This window comes from Chelonoidis abingdonii, chromosome 2, assembly GCF_003597395.2.
Source record: "Chelonoidis abingdonii isolate Lonesome George chromosome 2, CheloAbing_2.0, whole genome shotgun sequence".
NCBI lineage: Eukaryota > Metazoa > Chordata > Testudines > Testudinidae > Chelonoidis > Chelonoidis abingdonii.
Genome location: NC_133770.1, coordinates 159,096,797 through 159,122,861, shown reverse-complemented (window position 1 = coordinate 159,122,861; position 26,065 = coordinate 159,096,797). Strand labels below are relative to the sequence as shown.

At 44.2% G+C, this 26,065-nt stretch overlaps 1 protein-coding gene across 1 annotated transcript in view; it reads left to right on the top strand.

Moving 5' to 3' along the window:
* The window catches only part of DPYSL2 (dihydropyrimidinase like 2), a 106,937-nt gene that overhangs the window by 18,493 nt on the left and 62,379 nt on the right, over positions 1 to 26,065 (top strand). Inside the window, 2 exon segments of the mRNA XM_075062747.1 lie at positions 14,136 to 14,224; positions 15,413 to 15,597. Of these exon segments, the coding sequence (XP_074918848.1) occupies positions 14,136 to 14,224; positions 15,413 to 15,597 (274 nt within the window).

Here is a 26,065-nt window from a genome sequence, read left to right as displayed (position 1 = left end):
GATTTAAAGAGCCCTTTATATCGATATAAAGGGCGTTGTAGTGTGGACGAGTACAGCGTTAAATCGATTTAACGCTCTTTAAATCGATTTAAACGCGTAGTGTAGACCAGGCCTAACTTGCTTCTCACATACTAAGGCTGATGCTGTTGTGGAGTTTCCAGAACTACCAGGGAAGGTTTAAATCTACCCCAATCCCTCCTTTCAGCCCACTTCAAAATATGTTTCTATTCTCATGCCATCACAAGATGTCCATATGGAAAAACTGTAAAGAATTTAATATGGATAAAACCAACAGGATGCTGTAGAACAGGGGTCAGCAACCTCTGGCACGTGGCTCCCCAGGGTAAGGACCCTGGTGGGCCAGACTAGTTTGTTTATCTGCCACCTCCGCAGGTTTGGCCGATCGTGCCTCCCACTAGCCGTGGTTCAACTGCTCCGGGCCAATGGGGACTGCGGGAAGCGGTGCGGGCTGAGGGATGTGCTGGCCGTGGCTTCCCAACGCCCCCATTGGCCTGGAGCAGCAAACCGCGGCCAGTGGGATCCGCAATTGGACAAACCTGCGGAGGTGGGAGGTAAACAAACTGGTCCGGCCTGCCAGGGTACTTACCCTGGCAATCCACATGACAGAGGTTGCCGACCCCTGTTGTAGAAACTCAGCAGGGTCCTATTGCAATTACTCAAAAATCCTAGAGACTTAAATAGAAAAAGAGTGAAACTATCCTGTAATTTATAGTGGGAATGTAATTCTTCACTACATTTGATAGGATAGTCCAAAAAAACCTATTGAGCCATATCCTCAGCTGGTATAAATAGGTGTAGCTCCATTGAAGTCAATTGAACTATGCTGATTTACACCAGCGGAGGATCTGGAAGTGAAAGAGATTCTCATTCTCTATTAAATTATATCGATAGGACCTGAGATGGTATCAGAGTGGGCATGTGTGGTCTGAAGGTGAACACAAAGAAGACGACGTTATGCAAGACGACGGAAGAAGAGCTGGCGAGTGAAGTTTGAGGAGAGAAGCAGAATCAGAAGATTTTGTGCACTTGGGAAGAACACGTAGTGCCATCCGAGAGAGATTTGGGGAATGGAAAGGAAGAACCCAGTGCGCCTGGATGGCACTGAAAAAGGTGGCAGGAGTACTTTAAGTATTGGCAGGAGCAATTAAGTAAATAACTGAAAGGAAGAAGTGTAGGCTGCATGTGTTTGTCCCTGCCTGCTCTATTGTTTGGAAAGAGGGAGTCTTACAGAGATGGAAGAAAAGATACAGGTAATAGAAATAATATACTGAGGAGGACAATGGCAGGCAAGCATAGGGCAGACAAAGTACACATGGAAGAAATTAGGAAGAAGATGAACTTGTCACTCTCACTGATAGCCTGGAAAGCGCGTGTTGGAGGTGGGTGGGATGTGGAAACAATGGGAGAAGAATGACCAGCAAAGAAAGCATGGGAGGAGGAGGACAGCAAGGCAGGACATGGAAGACTGAGGATAGGATAGAAACTCTGTCAAGGGAAGTTTGAAGAGAAAAGGTCTGGAACCTGAAGACCTACAAATCCATGCCATGGACCGGAAGGAGTCGTGAAGAATTGTGGGCACCTCCAACTTCGTGTAGGGTTGGGCCTATCTACTGGACAGGGCTCCTTTAACATGAAACGCACTCCTGTGCAAAGGACCTGCACGAGCCCTTATGCACCATTTTAAGCCTTGTAGAGGCAAAACCTGATTGCAGCCACGGCAGGTCCGGTGGCCAACAAACTACTGTGACCGTGCTGAGCCAAGGGTGGGCAGGATTAGTAGGGGCTGTCAAGGGCCATGCGCCCCCTGCAGGTCGTGACCCCTTGTGTGGCATGGGATGTGAGCAGGCCTGGGAACAGGCGAGGCACAGCTATCTGCTTCTGTGTTTATTCTCCCATCCCCAACCACACTGGAGAAGAGGGCTTGCACAAGGCCCTGAGGGGGTTATTTCAGCTATTGGACAGGAATAGCCCCCATGGAACTGCAGTGCAGCTACTCTCCAATCTTGGGGAAGAATCCTTCCTCCTATCACGAGCCTGGGTGCAGAGGCAGAACATTTACTCTTTAATTTGGGATTTAATTGGTGCCTAGGCTGTGGGCATTAGGTAATTCCACCCTCGATGAGAGATGCACAGAGACACACTGGCAGAGATAGGTCTGGGATACTAACATTCTTTCATTATACCTCACTCAGCAATTTCCAGGACTTTGGGTGATATCAATGACCTTAAGCATCCCACTCCTTTGTCTGCTGTCGGGAAGGTGGCATTTAGGGTTTGGGCTGACTGGCAATTCTCCTCTGCTTAGCGTTTGGCAAGAAGGATCTGGCAAAGAGCTTGTTCATTACGGTGTCTTCTAATTTTAAGTTTCCCAGACTGCTGCAGACAGAGCCCCACCTCTGGAGTACAAAAGGAATCAATAGACTGAATTCCTCAGCTGTCTAAGTCTTCCAGAGCTGGATGCATTCCTTCTCTTTCCACAGTGCATGGGCAGGATTTATTTTTTGGTAATAGCATTGTTGCATCACAACAGGGCTATGCCACAAGCCACTAGGACGTCACAAATTAATCCAGTCCATTCATTTTAACCTAGTAATTCATGACCACAGTTAACTTTTCATTGGGATTTATTGGAGTTAATTTAAAGCGTGTGGATTTAGGCAAAACTAAGGCCTGTAAACAAACAAAATAGACTCTGATACAAAACATCTTTCAGAGAATACTGGTTTCTAATTACCATGATCCATTAAGAACAAGGACGCATTGTTTTTAAGATGGTCAATGTGAGGAAAGGCATGGGCTGTCAGCTCATAAGCTACATTTTCTTTTCTAAGTTACTATTTCAAGGAAGTTTAATCATTGTTTTTTAAAATCATTTATCTTCTGAAGTTTTTCAACTTCCCAGAAGGAAAAATCTTGGGCCAGACTCTCAGCTGGTATAATGGGGCTACCTGGGGCTACACCAGCTGAGGGTCTGCCCTCTCAACCCTGCACATGAGGGTTAGAGATGGGGTTGTGATCTGGGAGTGGATGAGAATCTGAATGTCTTTTGCACTGTTCAGATCTTGTGTTCGGGATCAGCCTATTATCAGTTATCTAATTCCTTCATCTGTGTTGTTTTGTACTAGGAAAGTTCTTATAATATGGTGATGGGAAAGAATCTCTGAGCATCTCCATGATATCAGCAATAGAGGTGCCAATGAAAACTAACATTATGGGGATCTTTATTAGAGAAGTAGAGTGGTCTAGTAGGTAGGGCACTGAGTTTGTATTTTGGATGTGCCATTGACCTACTGCATGATGCTGGCATGTCACCTCACTTCTGTACTTCTGTTTCCTCTCTCTCCTTTTGTCTCTTTTGCCTTTATAAACTCTTTGGGGATAGAGACTATGTCCTACTTTGCACAGTGCCTGGCACAATAGGGTCCTCACCTCAGATGGAGCCTCTAGGCATTGCTATACTAACAATAATTTATGTAGGACTTGAAACCATAACCTCAAATCCAAAAGCTCTTGAATTATGGGAATGGTCCGATTTGAGGTTTATACACATTGTGTCCTGTACCTGGCTGAGTGCTCTGGCATTTAATAAATAATAAAACAAGGCTGCTAATATGTACTTAGTATGGTATACTGTATATGTGACTTTGCAGCTAATAACATGCTTCTGCTTCTTTACAGCTTCCTGGCTTCATGGTTTGCTGATGCCAGCATTTTACTTCCAGGTCTCCAGTAAAAATGTGCTGAGATGTCAAAACTCCCCCCAGTGCAGCAGACCAGGGAGGGGCAAGTTAATGCATTTAGTGTTTTCAGTTCAAATTGTTAACAAAATATTAAACAGCACAGTAACAAGTTAATCATGCTGTTACTGTGATAACGAGCTGCTTTATCATTTGTTACTGATCAGGTATTAGCGGATTGGAGCATTAACCAGTTTAAGGCTTCCTGATGTCCCTGGTATATCCAGGAAAAGCTGTGTCTTTCTCTCTCTGCACTCTACTTTCCCCTGCAACCTTAGAGCCTAATGTACAAGAGAGGTCCTGGTGTTCATCTCGTGGAACAGGTGTTCCCTTTAAAAAGATGCACTGCAGTAGTACACTAAAGCAGTTTTTAATCTCTTGTGTTCGTCCTTTGTATGTTTCATCTGGAAGGATCTTGTGATCCAAAGGGCCTGATTCCTGCAACCCCCCTACTCATGGAATTAGCCCCCAAATCAGAGGTGTCATTTTCTATGGGTCAGTTGCCCCACCCAACCTTGTTTTCACCCTGGACTTTTCATAGATCTATATGCTCCATTATGTTTTCTACTTTTTGTGCCCTCTCCCTAGACTTTGCAGGATAGAATATAATCATTTACAATGTTCCATACGCTAGCACAGCTTTGTTCTGTCCCCCTGAAATTTTTCTGCAATGATGCCCCTGCCCCAAATGGGTTACTCTTGTGAGTAACAAGACTTGCAGGTTCAGACACACAGGGCTTTTATAGTTTGTACTGTATTTAACAGGTATAATTCACTCATCACTGAGGAGTTTAAATAATATCCTTTGTTAGTCATTACCTGGCCCATACAGATCTGCAAAGAGAGATGGATTTGTGTCTTCTGTCCATGAACAATGTTTCCTGCCTTGTCATCTCAAGCAGCTGTCCCTGGCACTGATGGGATACTGGGTTAGACAGTGACAAAGGGTCCTGTGGCACCTTATAGACTAACAGACCTATTGGAGCATAAGCTTTCAGGGTGAATACCCACTTTGTCAGATGCATGTGGTGGAAATTTCCAGGGGCAAGTATAAATATGCAGGCAAGAATCAGTCTAGAGATAGGTTTCAGAGTAGCAGCCGTGTTAGTCTGTAGCAAAAAGAACAGGAGACTTGTGGCACCTTAGAGACTAAAGATTTTAGCGTAAGCTTTCGTGGGCTACAGCTCACTTTTCGGATGCATAGAATGGAACACAGACAGAAGATATTATATCCATACGAGAACATGAAAAGGGGAAGTCAATACCAACTGTAAGAGTCCAATCAATTGAGATGAGCTATCAACGCAGAGAAAAAAAACTTTGAAGTGATAATTGAGATGACCATAGAAAGTGTAAGGGAACTTACAAGGGAAATAGATTCAATTAGGGTAATGACCCAACATTCCAATCTCGTTTAAGCTGAGTTAATTGTATCTAATTTGCATATTAATTCGAGTTCAGAGTCTCCTTTGAGTCTGTTTTGAAGGTTTTTTTGAAATTGCCACTTCAAGCCTGTACGGTGTAGAGAGGGTAAGTGTTCTCCCTGGTTTTGAATGTTATGATTCTGAGTCAGATTTGTGTCATTTATTTTTTTGTAGAGACTGTTTGGTTTGGCAATTACATGCAGAGGTGCTGGCACGTGATGGTAGATGTGAGGTGAATGAGTCTGATGGCGTGGTGACGATGATTAGGTCCTATGATGGTGTCACTGAATATATATGTGAGAGAGCTGACATCAGGCTTTGTTGCAAGGATAGATTCTGAGTTAGTGGTGTTTATGTTGTATGTGTGTGTGTTGCTGATGAGTATTGCTTCAGGTTGGGAGGCTGTCTGTAAGGCGAGACTGGCTGTCTCAAATGTGAGATGAGGATATCTTCAGGATAAGTGTAGATTTTGATAATGCATGGAGAGGTTTTAGTGGAGCTAAGGTGATGGCTAGTGGCGTTTGTTATTTTCTTTGTGGCTGTCCTGTAGTAGTGCTTTCTGCGTTTCTTGGTCTGTCATCTTTTTTTCACTTCAGCAGGTGGGTATTGTAGTTTTAAGAATGTTGATAGATCTTGTAAGTGTTTATCTCTGTCTGAGGGATTGGAGAAATAAAGTTGTATCTTAGAGTTTGGCTGTAGACAATGGATCGTGTAGTGGTGCTGGATGGAAGCTGGAGGCATGTTGGTAAGTAAGCGGTCAGTGGGTTCGGATCAGGGGGTGTTTATGTGACCATGCTTATTAGCACAGTAGTGTCTAGGAATGGACCGCTTGTTGGATTGGTCTAGCTGAGGTTGATGGTGGGATGGAAATTGTTAAAATCACGGTGGAATTCCTTGAGGGCTTCTTTTCCATGGGTCCAGATGATGAAGATGTCATCAATGTAGCGCAAGTATAGTAGGGGCATTAGGGGACGAGAGCTAAGGAAGCATTGCTCTAAGTCAGCCATAAAGATGTTGGCATACTGTGGGGCCATGCGGGTACCCACAGCAGTGCCGCTGACTTGAAGGTATATATTATCTCCAAATGTGAAATAGTTGTGGGTGAGGACAAAGTCACAAAGTTCAGCCACTAGGTTAGCCGTGATATTATCGGGAATACTATTCCTGATGGCTTGTAGTCCATCTTTGTGTGGAATGTTGGTGTAGAGGGCTTCCACATCCATAATGACCAGAATGGTGTTTTCCGGCAGATCACCGATGGACTGTAGTTTCCTCAGCAAGTCAGTGATGTCTCGAAGATAGCTGGGAGTGCTGGCAGCGTAGGGCCTGAGGAGATAGTCCACATAGCCAGACAATTCTGCTGTTAAGGTGCCAATGCTTGAGATGATGGGGTGTTCAGGATTTCCAGGTTTATGGATCTTGAGTAGCAAATAGAATATACCTGGTCAGGGTTCTAGGCATGTGTCTGGACAGAATTGATCCTGTGCTTTCTCAGGGAGTTTTCTGAGCAGATGGTGTAGTTTCTTTTGGTAATCATCAGTGCGATCAGAGGATAACGGCCTGTAGAATGTGGAATTAGAGAACTGCCTAGCAGCCTCTTGTTCATATTCCAACTTATTCATGATGACAACAGCATCTCCTTTGTCATACTTCCACCTTTTCATGTTTTCATGTTCTCTATATGTATAAATATCTCCTGTCTGTGTGTTCCATTCTATGCATCCAAAGAAGTGAGCCGTAGCCCACAAAAGCTTATGCTGAATAAATTTGTTAGTCTCTAAGGTGCCACAAGTACTCCACGTCTAGAGATAATGAGGTTAGTTAAATCAGGGAGGATGAGGCCCTCTTCTAGCAGTTGAGGTGTGAACACCAAGGGAGGAGAAACTGCTTTTGTAGCTGGCTAGCTATTCACAGTCTTTGTTTAATCCTGAGCTGATGGTGTCAAATTTGCAAATGAACTGAAGCTTAGCAGTTAATCTTTGGGGTCTGGTCCTGAAGTTTTTTTGCTGCAGGATGGTTACCTTTAAATCTGCTATTGTGTGTCCAGGGAGATTGAAGTGTTCTATAGGTTTTTGTATATTGTCATTACTAATATCTGACTTGCGTCCGTTTATCCTTTTATGTAGGGATTATCCAGTTTGGCCGATGTACATAGCAGAGGGGCATTGCTGGCACATGATGGCGTATATTACATTGGTGGACGTGCAGGTGAATGTTGTGGCTGATTTGGTTAGGTCCTGTGATGGTGTCGCTGGTGTAGATATGTGGGCAGAGTTGGCATCAAGGTTTGTTGCATGGATTGGTTCCTGAGTTAGAGTGACTATGGTGCAGTGTGCAGTTACTGGTGAGAATATGCTTCAGGTTGGCAGGTTGTCTGTGAGTGAGGACTGGCCTGACTCCCAAGGCCTGTGAAAGCGAGGGATCGTTGTCCAGGATGGGTTGTAGATCACTGATGACGCGTTGGAGAGGTTTTAGCTGAGGACTGTAGGTGATGGCCAGTGGAGTTCTGTTGGTTTCTTTCTTGGGCTTGTCTTGCAGCAGGAGGCTTCTAGGCACACATCTGGCTTTGCTGATTTGTTTCCTTATTTCCTCGTGTTGGTGTTGTAGTTTTGAGAATGCTTGATGAAGATCTTGTAGGTGTTGGTCTCTGTCTGAGGGGTTGGAGCAAATGCAGTTATACCTCAGTGCTTGGCTATAGATGATGGATCGTGTGGTGTGTCTGCAATGGAAGTTGGAAGCATGAAGGTAGGCATAGTGGTTGGTGGGTTTTCGGTATAGGGTGGTGTTAACGTGACCGTCGCTTATTTGTACCGTGGTGTCTAGGAAGTGGACCTCCTGTGTAGATTGGTCCAGGCTGAGGTTGATGGTGGGGTGGAAGCTGTTGAAATCGTGGTGGAATTTTTCCAGAGTCACTTTCCCATGGGTCCAGATGATGAAGATGTCATCAATGTAGCATAGGTAGAGAAGGGGCGTGAGTGGACGAGAGCTGAGGAAGCGTTGTTCCAGGTCGGCCATAAAAATATTGGCATATTGTGGGGCCATGCAGGTGCCCGTAGCAGTGCCACTGATCTGGAGATATATATTGTCACCAAATTTGAGTTAGTTGTGTGTGAGGATAAAGGCACAGAGCTCAGCAGCCAGTTGTGCTGTGGCATTATCAGGGATACTGTTCCTGACAGCTTGTATTCCATCTGTGTGTGGGATGTTTGTGTAGAGAGCCTCCACATCCCTGGTGGCTAGGATGGTTAGATAGATCACTGATAGGGTATGGAATGGTGATTCCAATGGCTTGAGATAGTAGGCTTCTGTGGACAGGGATCGTATGTTTCCTTTGTGTCTTGTGCAGTGCTGAGCACGCTGTGCATAACAACAGTGTCACCAGCACTTGCTCTAGTCATTGTTTTCCTTTGCACGCCAACTCTTGGAGTCTGATGGTTATCCGAGAATCTCAGCTTTCATTTTTTGTTAAAGTAAGTTTCTAGCTCCCAGGCAAAGAGAAAACATTGAAAACATGACCCGAGAATGGTCTTAAGGCTCAGAAACCGGAAGCACAGAAATAGAACCTAAGTGGAGTTATTGTTTTATAAAAGCTAATGATTGTTAAGCCAATCTCACAGATTTTGAGGCTTGATTCACAATATTTGAACACTTGAGGTTGGCCATGCTGTAATAATGGATGTGATCTGGATGGACCAATGGCCCTTAGAATGGCCCTTAGTGTAACCCCTGCTTCTTGAAGATTTCCAGGGAGCCAGAGATGCAGAATGCGGTGCCCCTTAGCTACTTGGGTATTTTTGGGGAAGAGTGGAAAAGGGCATCAGATGATGTAGGTGTTCCCGGTGGAAAATGGGATGACCCGGTCAAGTCTGAACCCTGTATTTCCTTGGGTTGAGATTCAGGCCTGTCAAGAATTTTGGAGCCACCATACTTAAAGTTTGCTGGAGCCCCACCCCCTCCCATTTCACCCTAGTTACAGATTTTTATAGGGGAGCCCTGAGCTCAGGCCCCAGGTACAGTTGTCCCTTCTTTAGCCCCCTCTCTCCAGCCCTGTTGCTATTATTAAGTCTCAAGCAGCACCTTCTCCATAGCACAAAAGAAGGTGGAATGGGCGAGATGGACAAAGATAGAGTGCTGTATTTCCTGCTGCGCCCGCTCTTCAGAAAGAATTTTCCTATTGGATTTACTGTCTCAGCATTGGGGAGGGCTGTGTGTGTGTGTGGAATAAAACACTAGCGTCCACATGCATATTCCTTTCAAAATAATGATCTGAATTTCAAAGTCACTGAGCATCCGGTGGCTCCCACTGGGACCTGCGGGTGCTCAGCATCGGAACATCAGGCCAACCCTCAGTTAGAAGCCAGCTCCCTATTCTGATGGGCAAGGCCTTCTTTAGCCCAGGGTGATGCATTATCTCTCCTTTTCCTTAAAAAAAAAAAAAAAAAAAATGCAACCCCTCCCCCACTTCCCTTGCGAACCTGCTGCCTGATCTCACCCAGCAACCGCCCAGCGTGCAAGCTTCCGCAGCAGCATCTTCAGCCACGCCAGCAGAAAGGGGGGAGGAAAACCCACCACCACCATCCCACTCCGCTGTGGCTGGTGGAAAAGGGCGTGGGGGACTGCGGAGCTCTGCCCCCGTGCAAGGGGCTTTGCTTTGCCCCGTTTCGGACAGCTGCGATCTGGGGCATTGCACCGGCAAAGGGGGCTGGATCTTGGGGAGCCCAGGCGCAAAGCCCTGCTAGGACTAGGATGGCTCAGCACCATCCAGGGAGAAGGGGGGGGAAATGCAACGAAGCCCTCCCCACGCTCCCTATTGGCTTTGCCGCCTCTGGAGCCTAGGCAGCATCCCTGTCTGTCTCCCCGCTTGCAGGGCGCTGTGCACCGCTGCGCCACAAGCCCCGCGCTCGAGCCAGCCCCGGGTTGGGTGGGGAGGGGGAGCGCGGCTCCTTCATTGCGCCACTTTGCATGTTACCTCTCTTCTCCCCTCCCATTGCACAGCGCCCGGGGCTCGTTTGCATATCCAGGAGCCTGCCAGCCAATCCAGGCCAGAGCCGGTTGGCTCCCTCAGCTCGACAGAGGAAAAGGGAGTGGCGGAGGGCGCATGCGCTCCCACTGCCTCCTTATGTTTAGGCTTTTATTGCGACGGGATTTTTTGTTTCCGCGCTCGCCTTTGGTCTAAATCTGGGGCTGGGCTTGGAGCGGAGCAAAGAAAGGGAGACACGCAGGGGCTCCGATTTGTCCCCGTTCCTGCGATTTGCAAAGAGCCGGGCAAGATCCACCGACTGCACTTTTCCTCCCCTGCAGACCCGACCTTCCCATCCACTTCCTTTTGATTGCAATTGATATTTTTTTTTATTTCAATAAAACGTTTGCAATAAGAAAAAATAAACCCAGCCCAATTTTTATTTTGGGGGTTGTTTCCCAAGAGACATGTCTTATCAGGGGAAGAAAAATATTCCACGGATCACGGTGAGTTTAGCTACATGGGGAAGAGGGGGAGGGGTGTTGGGGATTAAGCCCTTTGTGTGCTTGGGAGGTGATTGCAGGGGTTTTGCAGAAAGATAGTAAGATCACGCTGTCGTGCCAAAAGCTTCCTTTGCAGCATCGGTCGAAGCCTTATATCGAAAAAGAAGAGGACGTGGGGCTAACAATGGTTGCCTGGAAGTTGCATGAGTTAATAAAAGTCGAACCGGATCTGGTCTGTTTTATCAGCTCAGGGATGCTGCTACCCTAGCATGGATCCTAGCAAATGGATGGCAGATTTATATATGCATATGTGGGAAGCATAGACTAAGAAAGCTGGCTCGTGGGTGTATGATCTAGATGGGGCTGTTTTCATAAGCACCGACTGGGGAAAAATAGCGGAGTTGAAAATGTGTCTGTTTGATATTTTATGGCAATCCATTCTGCTTGTAATAAAAAGGGCGGATGGGGGTGGGTGGGTAAGTTAATGGTAGATGCAGAATGACAGGAGGAGTGGAGTGGAAGAAGGTAGGATTGGGTAGGGAAGAGAGTATGGAGGAGATTTTAAATTAAACATAAACCAGATTTTACAATCTGGGTTTAAAATATGCCTCAGGAATAGAAATATCTTCAGGGCAGAGCTTCTCCACTACTTGCTCGTTTTGTGGGAGAAGAGGGGAGATTTGGCTGGGCTCTGAGGTTTTCCCAACCCCCCCCCCCGGTATGATTGAAGCAGCTTTTTCCCCCCTCTGTTCATACAAAGAGGGCTGTGATTGTGAGGAGCTGGGGACAGTGTTTGTGCTGTTTCTCCAGGAGGTAATGGCGCTGCTCCGATGAGATGAGCAGATGGGGCTTGTTCTTTTCATCTTCCATCCTCCTTCCCAGTGCAGCAAAAACAATGCTTAGAAAGAGCTGCTGCTGGTGGTGGTAGTTGTGTTTTTTGTACTGGTATATGAGAAACTCCCAACCCTCTTTAGGTTTAGAAATGAAATAGGATTTATTTCTCATCACCGGGAATATTCTTGCAACACACAATTCAGTCCACTGCTAAATGAAATCTGAAGGGAAAAGAAAAGGAGCAGTTACATAAAACCCTACGTTTTCCCATTATTATGGGAACTGATCACAGTGCAGGTATCACAGATTCAGAGAGACTAAATTTCTGCAGCATAAGTGAGGCAGTTAAAAATGCTACATGTTTATTTTTTGACATACAAGTTTGCACTATTTGTATCAGTGTAAAAGCTTTCCTCTCTTAGACCTAAGGACACACCCATCGTAGATCTTGTTCCTGAGCCTTAGAAGTTGAAAAGTGAAAGATCAGCAGTCGTGGATGGATAATATTAAGTATGACATTTGGATGTGAACTGTTGTATTGGATAGCTGTGTTTAAATAGTATTTATGCAGGCCATGTATTTCACTGATTGGAATGTGATAAGACTGAATCTTTAACTGGTCGAAAAAATTAGTGGCTCGGTGGGTAGGGGACTTTCACCTGAATCAGCAAGGTAAATATGAACAAGTGTGGTACGAGTCCTTCCCACAAATACAAACTGCATATGTGGTTTCATCCAAAGCCCATTGAAGTTAATGGAAAGACTCCTGTTGATTTCAGTGGGCTTTGGATTAGCTTCAAAGAGAGAGGTGTTTACTAGCAGTGGGTTATAGAACAGCATTACCATGTCCAAGGCTCAGTTTTGTCATTATTTGTATGTTTCCCAAGTGACAGTGGATTTAGGACTTTCTTCTCATTGTCATCTGTGGCAAAACTGTTGATTTCAACAGGAGCAGGCCTTTAATGGTACAAGAAGACTGAATTGGAGGGAATTAGTGCAGTGATTCTAGGAATGATGAAAGTGTGGGACAACTTGCTGTTGTGTACAAGAACCTGCTTGTTTTCAATGCCAAGTTTTTCAAGCCCCATGTCGCTTCGTTAAGCATTATTGTCACAGCAGAGCCTAAATTTAAAATCTTGATTTATTTTGGTATCCTTGTGGAGACAAAACTCTCCATTAACTTTTGCCTTAAATAAGAAAAAAGGACTGGAAACTAAAAAGAACTTTTATGATTTTTGTGCAATGATATAAAATTAGCTGTAAAGGTGAATCTTAAACACCTTGGGCCAGATTCTGAAGTGTTGCAGCCGTATCTCCATTGACTTCCAAAGAACAATGCCAATTTATAACACCTGAGAATCTCGTCCCCTTTTTTAAATTAGATTGTAGTCGTTTTGGGGCTGGTACTGCCATTTTCTATATGCCTGCATAGTTCCTAGCACAGTGCAGCCCCAATTCTGACTATGGCCCCTGACTGCCACTATAATAATAGTAAATAATGCAGCTGAAATAAATCCACATGTTAAAGTCGTGCACTTTTCCCTCTTTTAAATCAGCTTTGGATTTCCTCTGTGGATAACAACAGTATGTTAGGCCTGGGATTATGAAATCTCATTGGTTCTGTATAAAGGAAAGGGGGAAGTATAAGGAGTTTCTTTTCAGAATATGTGCAAATACATTTCTGAGAGGTAAGGGAGAACTTGTAAGGTTTAAATTTAGTGCTGCATGATGGACGTGCACTTTGAATTAAGTATTAAATATATATGCACTTAGTGTTTTGAGGAAAGAGGATGAATATAATGCTAAAGTCCCACTTTCCTTCTCACCTAAAGATCTTTAGAGTGTGTGTTTTGATATTATGCTCAAGTACTACAAAATGATGCATTTGTTTTTCACGTACCCTAGCTGCAAAGGAGATATGTAACCTAAGTGAATATCTAGAAGGAATGGCTTGAAAGCTGCCTCATTGGAATTACCTTTCTGTTTCTACCAAACAGCAATCTAATTTGAGGGAGGTTTAATAGTACGGCTTCTTTAATCCTTATCTTTACGTTAATTTGCTAATATGTGCTTATTTTCATTAGATTATGCAGTAGCTGTATAGAAACACAATAAAAGATCCACTGAACTGAAACCTTGCTAGACTAGGACTAAATGGGTTTGTTTGTGTTGTGTATCCCATGGCAACAGACTTTTGGTCAATTTCTCCGACTGCAAGTGTGACTCAATTAGCCAAGTAGTGACTTTAGGATGGGTGGATTTAGGAAGTTACGCCTACAGCAAGGTTAAAAATAAGAGATGTGATTAAAAACCACTCTCTGCTTTTTGGGAAATGGTGTTTAGTGCTTTTGTGGTGGGGGGTGAATGATTTTGTTTTAATTGGTTGCTGGTGTAGTTAAAACAAGCCTCAAAACTAAACTTCTTTTACATAGAGAATATAGTTTGCTCTTGGATCATTAGAGCGATGAAAGGACTTGCAGATGAAATGATATTTTATCTTTTCAGTTGAAAGTACTGTAATTGACTTGTTTTTTGACATGCTCTTTGAATAATGCAAAGCTTGTTTCCCTCTCCTCTTTTATCTCTGAATTGGTGCTGCAAACTGTCAGTTTACTTACAGACTAATTATGTATTGTTCCATGTTTTTTTGTTTCAGAGCGATCGTCTTTTGATCAAGGGTGGTAAAATAGTTAATGACGACCAGTCTTTCTATGCAGACATTTACATGGAAGATGGGTTGATAAAGTGAGTGCAGCCTGATTGAAACTAGCAAATGTAATGTAAATGCACTGCAGAACTGCAAGAATAACTCAGTCTTGAGAGCTATATTAGAATGGAGAAATAAATAAATATGTAATGCATAATAGGGTGCTTGATTGGAGGGATTCTAAACCCAAGGTGTTTACATAATAATAAAAAAGTACTATGCGTTCTAATTAACATAGTCATTAAAGCTCTGGTCTAACGAGGTACTTAAGTACTTGAATGATTTGAGTTCAGTGGGACTACTCACATGCTTAATTTATGCTGGTCATGCATTTAAGTATCTTGCTGCATTGAAGCCTAGGAAATTCTCAATCCGAAGCCTAGCAAACTGACTTGAAGCCCAAACAAAATCTCATTCAAATCTTCCCATTAAAGACTTTCGTTGACTTCAAGGGGCATTGGATCAGACCCCTTTCAGGCTCATCTTTTATGTTTATAGCCTTACACATGTAATTCTGGCACATTAAATGTATTACACATTTCCTTGGAATACAACTCATAGGGAAAAATGGACTGGCCAAAGGTTACAAACCAGGAATTTTGCTTGTCCTGGCTATATAATCAGCACATCTGCTTTCTTAATCGGGGCTAGAAGTTGGAGGAGCAAGTGAAAGACACCTAATTAATTGTGATGTACCATCCACAGTTCGGTGTTTAAAAATAAATCCTTGCAAAAGCCAGACTGAGGGGCTTTGGGGTCTCATCAGGAACTTGGTAACTAACATATGTGCAGGTTTATTTTTGTGGTTGCTGTACATATGTTTTAGTGTGAAATAAAGTAGATAGGATATATGCAGAAATTCTTGCAGTCCCTTCCAAAACATGAAAATCTAAAAATCACCGTTCCATCCCAGAATGAATTATTGCACTGGTAGTTAGGGGCCCAGTTCAACTCCCTTTGAAGTCAATTTCAAGACTGTACTGACTCCAGTGAGATTTTGACTAGCCAGAAAATAAAGAAAATGTAATACACTGAATGCCAGCTTCACAGCAGTGTACCCACGTATTGCTGTGTTGTGTTGTGTTGTGTTGTGTTGTGTTGTATCAGTGACACCTGTTAAAGGGTATTGTATCCAGACCATGTCACTCACTTGAGACACGTTTCTCATTATATTCATGTGGTATAACATTTGTAACTCACTCACTGATTGACGCCTGTTTACCTAGGCAAATTGGAGAGAATCTGATTGTGCCAGGGGGAGTGAAAACCATTGAAGCCCATGGCCGGATGGTGATCCCTGGGGGAATTGATGTCCATACCCGCTTCCAGATGCCAGGCCAGGGAATGATCTCTGCGGATGACTTCTTCCATGGAACCAAGGCTGCCCTGGCTGGAGGCACCACGATGCTCAGTAAGATAGAGAGAGATGTATTCCCTGGGGAGTTAGGAGGGGGTTCCCTTTGCTCTTTTGAACAAACCATATCTGCAAGCAGGGAACGTAATTTAGGGAAAGTATCCACGTATTTGCCTCCAAGTGTATGTGTCATTTATTGGCTAGAGGAGGGGACTGGGAGTTGGGACTCCCTCCTCTATTCCTTGGGTAAACTCCCTCTCAGGGCTGGGAAGTGGAATACAGGACTCCAGGGTTCTATTCCTAGTTGGATCATGTAACCTTCAAGTCAATGGGTCATTGACTTCCATGAGGATAGGATCACATGGAGGCTGACTGTGGGACCTTTAAGAATTTTCAGTGGGGATTTTGTCATTGATGTCACTGGCTGCAGGGTCAGATCTTATCCTTTCTGGGCCTCAGTCTCCCTGTCTGTGTAATTGCTATAACAACAACATCTTCACAAGGGTGTTGTGAGGCTTAATTGGTGTATTGTTTGTAAAGTGTTTGGCGTGAGGTGCTGTGCTGTATAAGTATACTGTGGGGGCACTTCACATGGGCCTCTTGGGGTAAACATTTTAGTCCTCATGGGAGGTAGCGGCTGATCATACTGATGAGGCACAATGAGTCAATGCAAATCACACGTACTGTGGAGCTCTCAAAATCAGACCTCTTTTTAGGTGCCTAATTGTGGATGTAGGTGCCTGCCTTTAAGCATCCAAGTTTCAAAATTTTTGGCCCTCGGTTTTGTGCTTAATTTTAAAAATTCAATTGAAATATACCCCCTCTCCCTCCAAATAATTAAACCTTCTTAGTAGTTCTTGGAATTGCACCATCATGTTAGTGTGTGAGAGTCAAGAAGTGAAATTGACTAAAATCTCTAGTCTAGATCCTCAGCTGGTCTAAATGGATGTAGTTCTTGGTACCTGTGGCCATTTGCATCAGCCGAGGATCTGCCCCTGTAATTCTATACACAGATCATTTATATTTATGTTGTTGTAGCTGAGAAAAACGTAAAATATAGTTCAGTTCAAAAGATTAGTTTGTGAATTGCCATCGGACATCCTGCAGTCTTTTGTCCTGTGTGAGCATTGTTTGCTTTGCAAGCTCTTCTATACTGCCTCTGCTGGTTACTGCTGTGGCATATGCCAGAGCAGCGGTCCGGGGCTGCAAGCAGGTTTCGTGTGGTCCGCTAAGCAGGGCCAGCGTTAGGCTACATCTACACTACCCGCCGTATCGGCGGGTTACAATCGATTGCTCGGGGATCGATATATCACATCTCATCTAGATGCGATATATCGATCCCCGAGCGCGCTTATATCGATTCCGGAACTCCACCAACCCCAATGGAGTTCCGGAATCGACAGGGGGAGCCGCGGACATCGATCCCGCACGGTGAGGACGGGTGAGTAATCCGATCTTAGATATTCGACTTCAGCTACGTTATTCACATAGCTGAAGTTGTGTATCTAAGATCGATTTTTTTCCCCGTAGTGTAGACCAGCCCTTAGACTCGCTGGGGCCCAGGGCAGAAAGCCAAAGCCCCATTGCATGAGGCTGAAGCCCGCAGCCCAGAGCCCTGCCACCTGGGGCTGAAGCCGAAGCCTGAGCAATGCAGCTTTGTCTGCGTCCCAGGCAATTACCCTGCTTGCACCCCCTAATGCCACCCTTGTCTTTTATATACAGAAAACCAGTTGTTGTGGTACAGGTGGGCTGTGGAGTTTTTATAGCACGTTGGGGTGGGCCTCAGCAAGAAGAAGGTTGAGAACATGTGCGCTAGCGTACCTGTTTGATGTCGCCAGAATTCTGGCTTCTTGGAACAAATTTATTTTAGAAAGGGAAAGAGAATTCTGCAGCAAAACTTATAAATGAGATCAGCACTTCCTGTGACAGTGAGTACATGCTGGTAGAGGCTCTGCTACTGGCTGAAGAATGATTATCTTAGGTACCTGTGTGGGCCCCCATTACATTAAAGATTGTGAAATGCTTGGATATTAGGGTAAGGAAGTGGTATTATCCCCGTTGTTCTAATGGTTGTCTGAGGTACTGCAAGACATAGGAGGTCTGTGACAGAGCCAGGAATTGAACCAGGGTCTCTTGAGTCCTACAATAGCTGCCCAAGCTCTTATTTTCATATAGAACCTATAAACTCACTACTTTTCCCCTATCATGAGTGTTCTTTAAAAAATTCATAGTGGGAAGTCAGCCAGTGTGAGATGTTGGTTCAGAGCATCTCTGCTGCTGTCCGAGGGCCTGCAGCAAGTTAGTAGTGGAACTGGGAATATAACCCAGCGGTCCTGACTGCATTTTAGCCGCAAAACCATCCTTCTCCTCCATTTCTCATCTTCACCCAGCCTCAGAGAAAACTGCTATTTTGTCTGGATTTTAACCTGCCCCTGCCATGTTTGCCACCCAAACAGAGCAGCGTTGAGTTAATTTGAGAATCAGAAAGTGAAACTGATCATTATTATAATTAATTTGCATTGTGGTAATACTTGTGTGCCCCAGTTACTGACCAGGGCCCAATGGTGCTAAGTGCTGTACAAACACAGAACCAAAAGAGAGCCCCTGCCCTGAGTAACTTTCAGTCCAAGTATAAGGCAAGAAACAACAGATGGATACTGATCATAGACAGAAAGGGGAGCCTAAGTTAACAATGAGATGGTTGCAGTCAGCAGGAGAAGCAATGGTCCTGGCTTAACAGCTGTGTAGTCAGAAACACTGACTAGGTGGCTTGAACTAGCAGGCAGTGGTGGTCCAGTGGGTATAGCATTGGCCTGGGAATCACGAGGCTTTGGGTTCTGTTCCTAGTTCTTCCCCTAACATTGGCCAGCCACTTCACCCCTTTGTGCCTCCATGTCTCCTGTTGGGAAAATATCACCCTTTCATAAAGAGTTTTGAGATCCATGAGTGAAACATGCTAGATCTGGACTATGCACTGGTCTTATTTTCATTGCCCAAACCGAGCGACATGGAGAACATTACATTTACAGAACTCTCTTCCATTTTGTTTACCTGATGAGTTCTTGGAAACACAAGTAAGGAAATTTGCCTTTTAAAGGGTGACTTTTTTTAACTCACTATTTTTCATGTTATTAATTAATCCTCTCCCCAGATGAAGGATGATCTAATGATTGGGCGCTAGCCTAAGACTTGGAGGCTACAGGCTTCTTTATGACCTTGGGCATGTCACTTTAGGCCCTGACCCTTAAAGGTATTTAGGTTCCTAACTTCCATTGAAACCAGTGGCAGTTAGGAGCTTAAATACCTTTGAGGATCTGGCCCTAGTGTCTCTGTGGATCAGGTCCCCATCTGTAAAGTAATGATAATAGCCTTTTCCACCATCTCACAGGGGTGGTGTGAGGGTAAATATATTAAAGGTTGTGAGGTGCTCAGATACTACAGTAATGGGGTCCATGTAAGTACCAGAAAGAACGTGCATTTGGGGGTAGCTAATTGTTGTTTGGTATTGGATCCATTTTGCAGATGGGAAAACTGACACGGAGAAGATGAGATTTTCAAAGGCATGAAATGGAGTTAGTGCCATCTCGTGCCGACTTTCAGTGGGAGTTGGCTGCCCTACTGCAGTGAAAATCCCATCCTGCCCCCCCAGTGAGTTGTTTTTGTCATACAGTGAGTTGGAGCCAAAGCTGAGAATAGAATCCAGGTGTCCTGATTCCCAGAGCTCTGCACTAACCCCAGTAGTAACATATAGCAGTAATGCTCCTCATTTGGAGGAAAAATGAAGGGAACATGTCAGCATGGCAAAGTAATGTTATTGTCATCAGACAAAGCTTTTCACCCAAATTCTCCTCTTCGACAATGAGAGCATTGTGAAATATGGGTTTGGAGAAATGCAGCCTACGGCTCCATTCATAACCTTCCCCATTCAAGCCTTGAATGGGGCAAGAAGCCAGCATCTTCAACAAAATATGCAATTGTATATAAATAGATCCTCAAATTGGTCTGGCACAAAGTAGGGTTCAGACATGAGCCTGATCTTTCATCTTATTTTTTCACATACCCCTGTACGTGCATATCCATTGTGGTGGCTTCTCCTGTTATGCAGCTCAAGGGGCAGAGAGTGGTTCAGTGTGAAAGGCTGGGTGTACTTGGTGTGACCTGGTCAGCCTGTCCCATTTTCAGCCTCTGTGGTATGCCTCATTGCCTCCTTTTCTGATCCCTCTCTCCTTTTGTTTAATACGCTTTAAATTGACTTTGATATAGAAGCAACAAAAGTCCTGTGGCACCTTATAGACTAACAGACGTATTGGAGCATAAGCTTCCGTGGGTGAATACCCACTTCGTCATACGCATGTATAGCTTATGCTCCAATACATCTGTTAGTCTGTAAGGTGCTACAGGACTCTTTGTCGCTTTTTACAGCTCCAGACTAACATGGCTACCCCTCTGATATTTGATATAGAAGTAACTGTAAATATCAAAGCAACATGCCTGATTGTTACTGAGACAACACACTCGTTAACTCCGCTGTGGCTAGCTGCAGTCTCTGGGAAGCAGGACTCCAGGGTTCTCCACCTGCTTACTATGGTGGCGGTCATGGGGGTTGGCAAGTGTTTGGGGTAGGGAACACCAGTTATTTCTAAATCCTTCTTACGGGTTTTCTAATAAAATGTAAGACTGGCTCTTTTGTGGTTACCTGCTGATCCATCTCTAGGCCAAGAATGCCACCTACTGAAGAGGGATGGGTGGCTGTTCATCTTTCCTTGATTATAGATCCAGAGATAGGAGCTCCATTAGATCCTAACCAACTAGTAAGTTAAACCGAGCAAAAACCGCAGTCATGCTTCCCTGTCTCCAGAAGCAAGTTTTCCCTGCCATTTCAGCATGTAAGGAACATGTTGTTGTAATATGGGTAGTGGACGGTACAGGCTGGGCTTAGCTTAGTGCACATTCAGAATGGAGGTGGGTCATTTGGTGTAAGGAAAGGGAAAGGGTGTTCTAGGCTTAATGGAAGGCATGGAATCAGACACAGAAACAAGAGTAAGAGATGGAGACCAAGGGAGAAAGTAGGAGGGAGTCTTGGGAGGCGCAAGAGGGAAAGCAGGAGAAAGTGAGGGCTGGGATGGGGCGATGCTCTACAAAGCTGCGTTGATGTGGGGGCACTGAAAGGATGGGATTGAGGGGACTGACCTGGGCAGAGCAGCCAGGATGTGAAGATGATTACTGGCAGTAATGATGCGATATTGTGACAACTTATATCAAGGGGGATTTTCAAAGATACAAATGAGAATTGGGTACCTAGCTGCCATTTATGCCTTTGAAAATCTTCCTCATTGTTCTGTCTGTTCCCCACGCACTAAAGCGAAACATGGGTTTTCAGTAGGAGTGACTTTCCTTTCTTAGAGGAAAACAGCCAAGAAAGAACCAATATAAAGTCACCAGTGGGGTAGGGGTGACCATAGTGCTCGCTGATTCATGGCACTGCCTTCCTGCAAACTGGCAGGGAGACAGAGAACAGAATCCTGACATTGCTTTTATTTTGCATAGTTTCAAGCACCAGGGGTAAAAACACGACAAACAAAAAAACAAATTCCTGATCCCCAAAGAATTTAGATACCAAGGAGCTAATATCTTGGAAATGCCATACGTAGAACACAGGAATTGCCAAATCAGATGAGACCCTTGCTCTATCATGTCTAGTATTTGGTCTCTTACCATAGTCAGAAACAGATGCTTCAAAGAAGGTGCAAGAAGTGCTGTTACTGGGAGTTTTGAAATAACTTGCCCCTGGAAAAGTTTCTTCCTACACCTAAGCTGTGAAGTATAAAGGCTTATACCTTGTATATATTTTTATCCTATCTAAAGCAGCTGTGGATGTTTTTCGTACATATAAATGCCTAATTCTTTTCTGAATCCTGTTAAGCTGTTGACCTCAATAATACCGTATGGCAATGAGTTCCACAGTGTAATTATATGCTATGTGAAATGGTGTTTCCTTTTAAGGTTCATATTTGTTGACTTTAAATTCACTTGTATTATGAGAGCACTTGATTTATCTTGTCCACGTTATTGCTTTTTTTATATCATTCTTTCTCGTTAAACTAAGGTAAGTAGAAAATAACATTTTGCGTTTAGATTTTTAAATGGATTGTTCATGTAATAACACAAATGTTAAATAGCACTTCTAGCTTGCGTAGTTATTTAAAAATATTTTGCCCCCGAAAGGGGCTACTGATTTTGTGGGCCCAACTTGAGATACCTAGGAACTGATATTTCAGAAAAGCCTCAAAAGTCCAGTTGTGTAGAAGTGAAGGGGAGTAATATTTTTGAAACATAAGCCCATGTTATATTACAGCCATGTATTTATACACCTCTACCCCACTATAACGCGGTCGTGGGGAGCCAAAAATCCCTACCACGTTATATTGGGATAGGGGTGGCAGGGCTCCAATGGTGATTTAAAGGGCCTATTATATTGGGTCGCATTATAGTGGGGTAGAAGTGTATAGCCCTCAGCAGTGTAGTATCTGAGTGCCTCACAACCACATATACTCATTATATTATGCTGATAAGACCCTGTGAAGTAGGGACGTGGTATCTCCATTTTACAGGTGGGAAGCTAATGCACAGTGTAGATTAAGTGACATGCCCATGGTCAGGAAGTCTGTGGCTGACCTGTGTACTGAGCCCAAGCCAGTGTCCTTTCCACTATGTCGTCTTGTCTCCTGAAGTTTCTTGAGTTCCCACCCAAAATCAGTGGCCACATTTGAAAGAATGGCTGATGTTGCATCATATCTGTCCCTGTCCCTGCACTAATATTTTCATAGAGCTTAAGGTTAGGGAGACATTTCTAATTGGCAGACTTAAGCAACTGGAGCTGAACAGTGGAAAAAAGGATGAATAATCTTACCACACTTCAAAGCTTTGTAGATGCTGGTTTGTTTCAGCTGTTCTCATCTCTGCAAAATTATACATTCGCATAAAGTTTTCTCCACAAGGAAGCATGGAATTGCTGCCCTCATGAACATCTTCCCTGTGGGTGGCCTTTGATTATTTTTTTTTTTTTCCAAAGCAGGTGGGAGCCGTTGTTTGTTTCAAGATTTCCTTTTAAATTGGATTATGTTTAATAAACCAGATTTATAATATTGCAAACACATTTCAGTCTGTAAATACCATGCAATAATTTTATCTGTTTATTTTAAGCATTGTGTCTGGGAATTTTTAAAAAAAGAAAATTAGCCACCCTCTAAATTTCAGTGAGTTGGGTGTCTAACTGCTTTACCTTTCTTTGGAAATTCCTTCCTTAAGGGACCCAAACTAGATTAAAGATCACCTAAATATCCTTACTTATGCTGTAAACGACATCCAAGATGATTAAAAATGAAATAATTTCGGAAGTCTTATTCACTGTTTGCCACTTACGCTGTTTGTTTCCTTTTATACATATTCAACAGCTTTGGTGCAGATAACAGACTGGTCAGTTTCACATGTCAAGTTCACTTTCAAGTTCTCATGTACTTAGGGTGCCCCAAGGCTGAAGTGTATCTATTTCAAACACCGCAGGAGTGTGTGTGTTTGTGTGTTCCAGGGGAATTAAAAAAAAAAGCTTGGAAAAATTTCTACTGGTTTTGGGTTTTGAGAAACCTGCGAATGAAATCCTGGCTCCAGTGATGTCAATGGGGCCAGGATTTCACCCTGTGTGTTTGGTTTGGTTTCACTGAACTGAAGTTTCCTCTCCTCTCAAATTTATTTTGAGGATGTCCCTTTTGCTTTCACATGAAGCATGTACAAGGGAAGCACAGACAAATTGAAAAATGTGATGCATTGTTTCCAGGCTGTATTGTCTTCTCATAGGTTTCTGTTCTCCTTTCTAAATGTACTCTTTACTATAGTGTCTCAGCACTAAGGACCAGATCCTCCGGTGGAATAAATTGGTTTAGCTCCATTGATTTACACCAGCTGGGGATCTGGTTCCAGTTCTCTACGTCTCAGCTCCTCCACAAGTCAGCAGAAAGGCAGAAGAAAGGCTAATAGCAATGATCTCTGAATTGGCCCTTTCCTTTCTACCACACAGTGTGCTGAAGGCAGACTGTACAAAGACCACTGTAGGGTTCCATAATTCTTCCTTCTCCCCGAGCCCTGATCCAGTTTGCTCAGTGTGAAAGTCAAAGATGTCTTTTTCTAGCTTTTGGTCCTGCGGATGTATCACGTGGGCTCTGACAGTCTGGCTATGATCCTTTTGCCTCTGACATTTTCAGCAGCAAAGATTCGCGATGAGTCCGCTGCTGGTGTTATAAGGCAGAACAGAATACTGCTTGCTCTCCCCTAGCTGTGTTCACTCTCCAGGCAGAATAGGTGGAAAAGCATATGTGGCATAATTTGCAAGCACTCCTGGAGCAGGTCAGTGGCGTGAAAAGATGTTCTCTGCGCAATCTTTTTTTCTGGCTGCACCCATGTTGTTTTGTGGAATATGTTATTGCCTTTGTTTCCTACACTGGACTATCAGACATATTATAGGGAATGTTTACCCATGTCACACTTAGGACTACTGTTCTTTTCAAATACTACCAAATAGCATTCAGATGTTATTAATCTGTTTGTGAGTTTGGATGAATGGTTCCAGCATAGTCTAGTACAGGGATTCTCAGCCTTTTTCTTTCTTTCTGAGACCTCCCTCCTCCCTGCAACATCCTGTTAAAAACTCCACAGCCTAAGTGTGCCACAATAACTGGATTTCTGCATCTAAAAGCCACGGTTAGGGGATAGCAAGCAGGGCATTTGCCCAGGGCCCCATGCCAGAGGGGCTACCATGAAGCCATGGCTGCCAGGGGTGGGGGGCAAGTGGGGCAATTTGCCCCAGGCCCCACAAGGGCCCCCATGAGAATTTTTCAGGGCCCTTGGAGCGGGGTCCTTCATTTCATCCAGGGGCCCCAGAAAACTGTCGCAGGGTCTGGGCCCCCGGAGCTTCTTCCGCTCCCGGTCTTCGGTGGCTGGGGGCGGTCCTTCCGCTCCGGGACCCACCACCAAAGTGCCTTGAAGACCCGCAGCGGGGGGGTCCTTCCGCCCCCGGACCTGCAGCCGAAGTGCTGGGTCTTCGGTGGCAATTTGGCAGCGGGTGCCCCCAGCTGCTGAAGACCCCAGGCACCCTGAATCCTCTGGGTGGCCCTACATGAAGCTACATTGTTCAGACTTCAGCGTCAGCCCTGGGTGGTGGGGCTCAGGATCCTTGGCTTCAGCCCTATACGTGGGGGCTTTGACTTTCTACTTGCTGGCCCTGCTTGGTGACCCCCCTGAAACTTGCTCGCAGCCCCCCAGTGGGCCCCGGACCCCTGGTTGTGAACCACTGGTCTAGTATTTACAAGGAGGAGTCAGGACTCCAGTGTTGTTTTCCCATTTCAGCTACTGATTCATTGTGGATCTTGGGCAAGTCACTTATTGGTATGGGCCAGATCATCAGCTGCTGGAACGTGTCATAGTCCTGATGACTTCACTGTGACAAATTATACCACCTGAGGATTCTGTGGGCCTTGGTTCACCCATCTGTAAAATGGAACCTTATGCAATTAACAGGTCAGGCTCTGATCTCAGCTCCCGGGGTGGGTACCTGAAAGTAACTCCATTGACTTGATTGAAGTTACTCTAATTCAGCCCATTGTTTGCAAAGTACTTTGGGCCAGATTGAACCCTCGGAGATTGAGTGGGACCTTATGACAACAGTCATGGGATTACTTATGGAATAAGGTACTACTCGCTGAGAACAAGGGTCTTCTTGAGGAGATTCTATATCGGCTGAAAGGATTCCTTGCCAAACTCCTATTGATTTTTATTGGTGAAATCCTGGCTCCATTGAAGTCAATAGGGGATTTGCCATTGATTTCAAATAGGGGTATGATTTCACCCTATTTATTGGCACACCTATTTTTTTCTGATGCGTTATGATTAATTACATCTAGTTATTGCCTGTCTGATAAACCTGGCCTGTTTCATATCCTGACTGGAACTGAAACTATGCAGTCCAGCCCCCACACATATTTCAGCTGAAGCTGTTTTTTTTTTTGTTTTTTGTTTTTTTATAAGAGGACTCTACCTCTTGCTATATCTTTGCTGTCCTTGAGTGAAATCATTTGCTGACATTCCATGCATTGACTCAGTCAACCACTGTTATAATCACAGGGAGAAATTACAGTGAGTAGGAATTATAGCTCTTTCTGGCTTGGCGAGTTGGAAACCAGCTGCCTTTTGAACTTGACTACCAGTTATTCTAATAATATGGAGAAAATACACTAGGGATATGAGCTCTTGTATTTTAGGAGGTTTATAAAATGAAGGGACACGTCAAATGGCTTGTAGCCTGCTTTCCAATTAAAGGGCCGGTGTACCTCGAAGAAGTGACTTTCAAGAGTCAGGTACTCAACTGCCATTGAATTGCAATAAATTGGGTGCCTAAACCCTTTAAGCTGTTTCTGAAAACCCCTACATATTTAACTAATGGCAAGGGAATTTTTAAGTCTGAATGCTCCCTTAG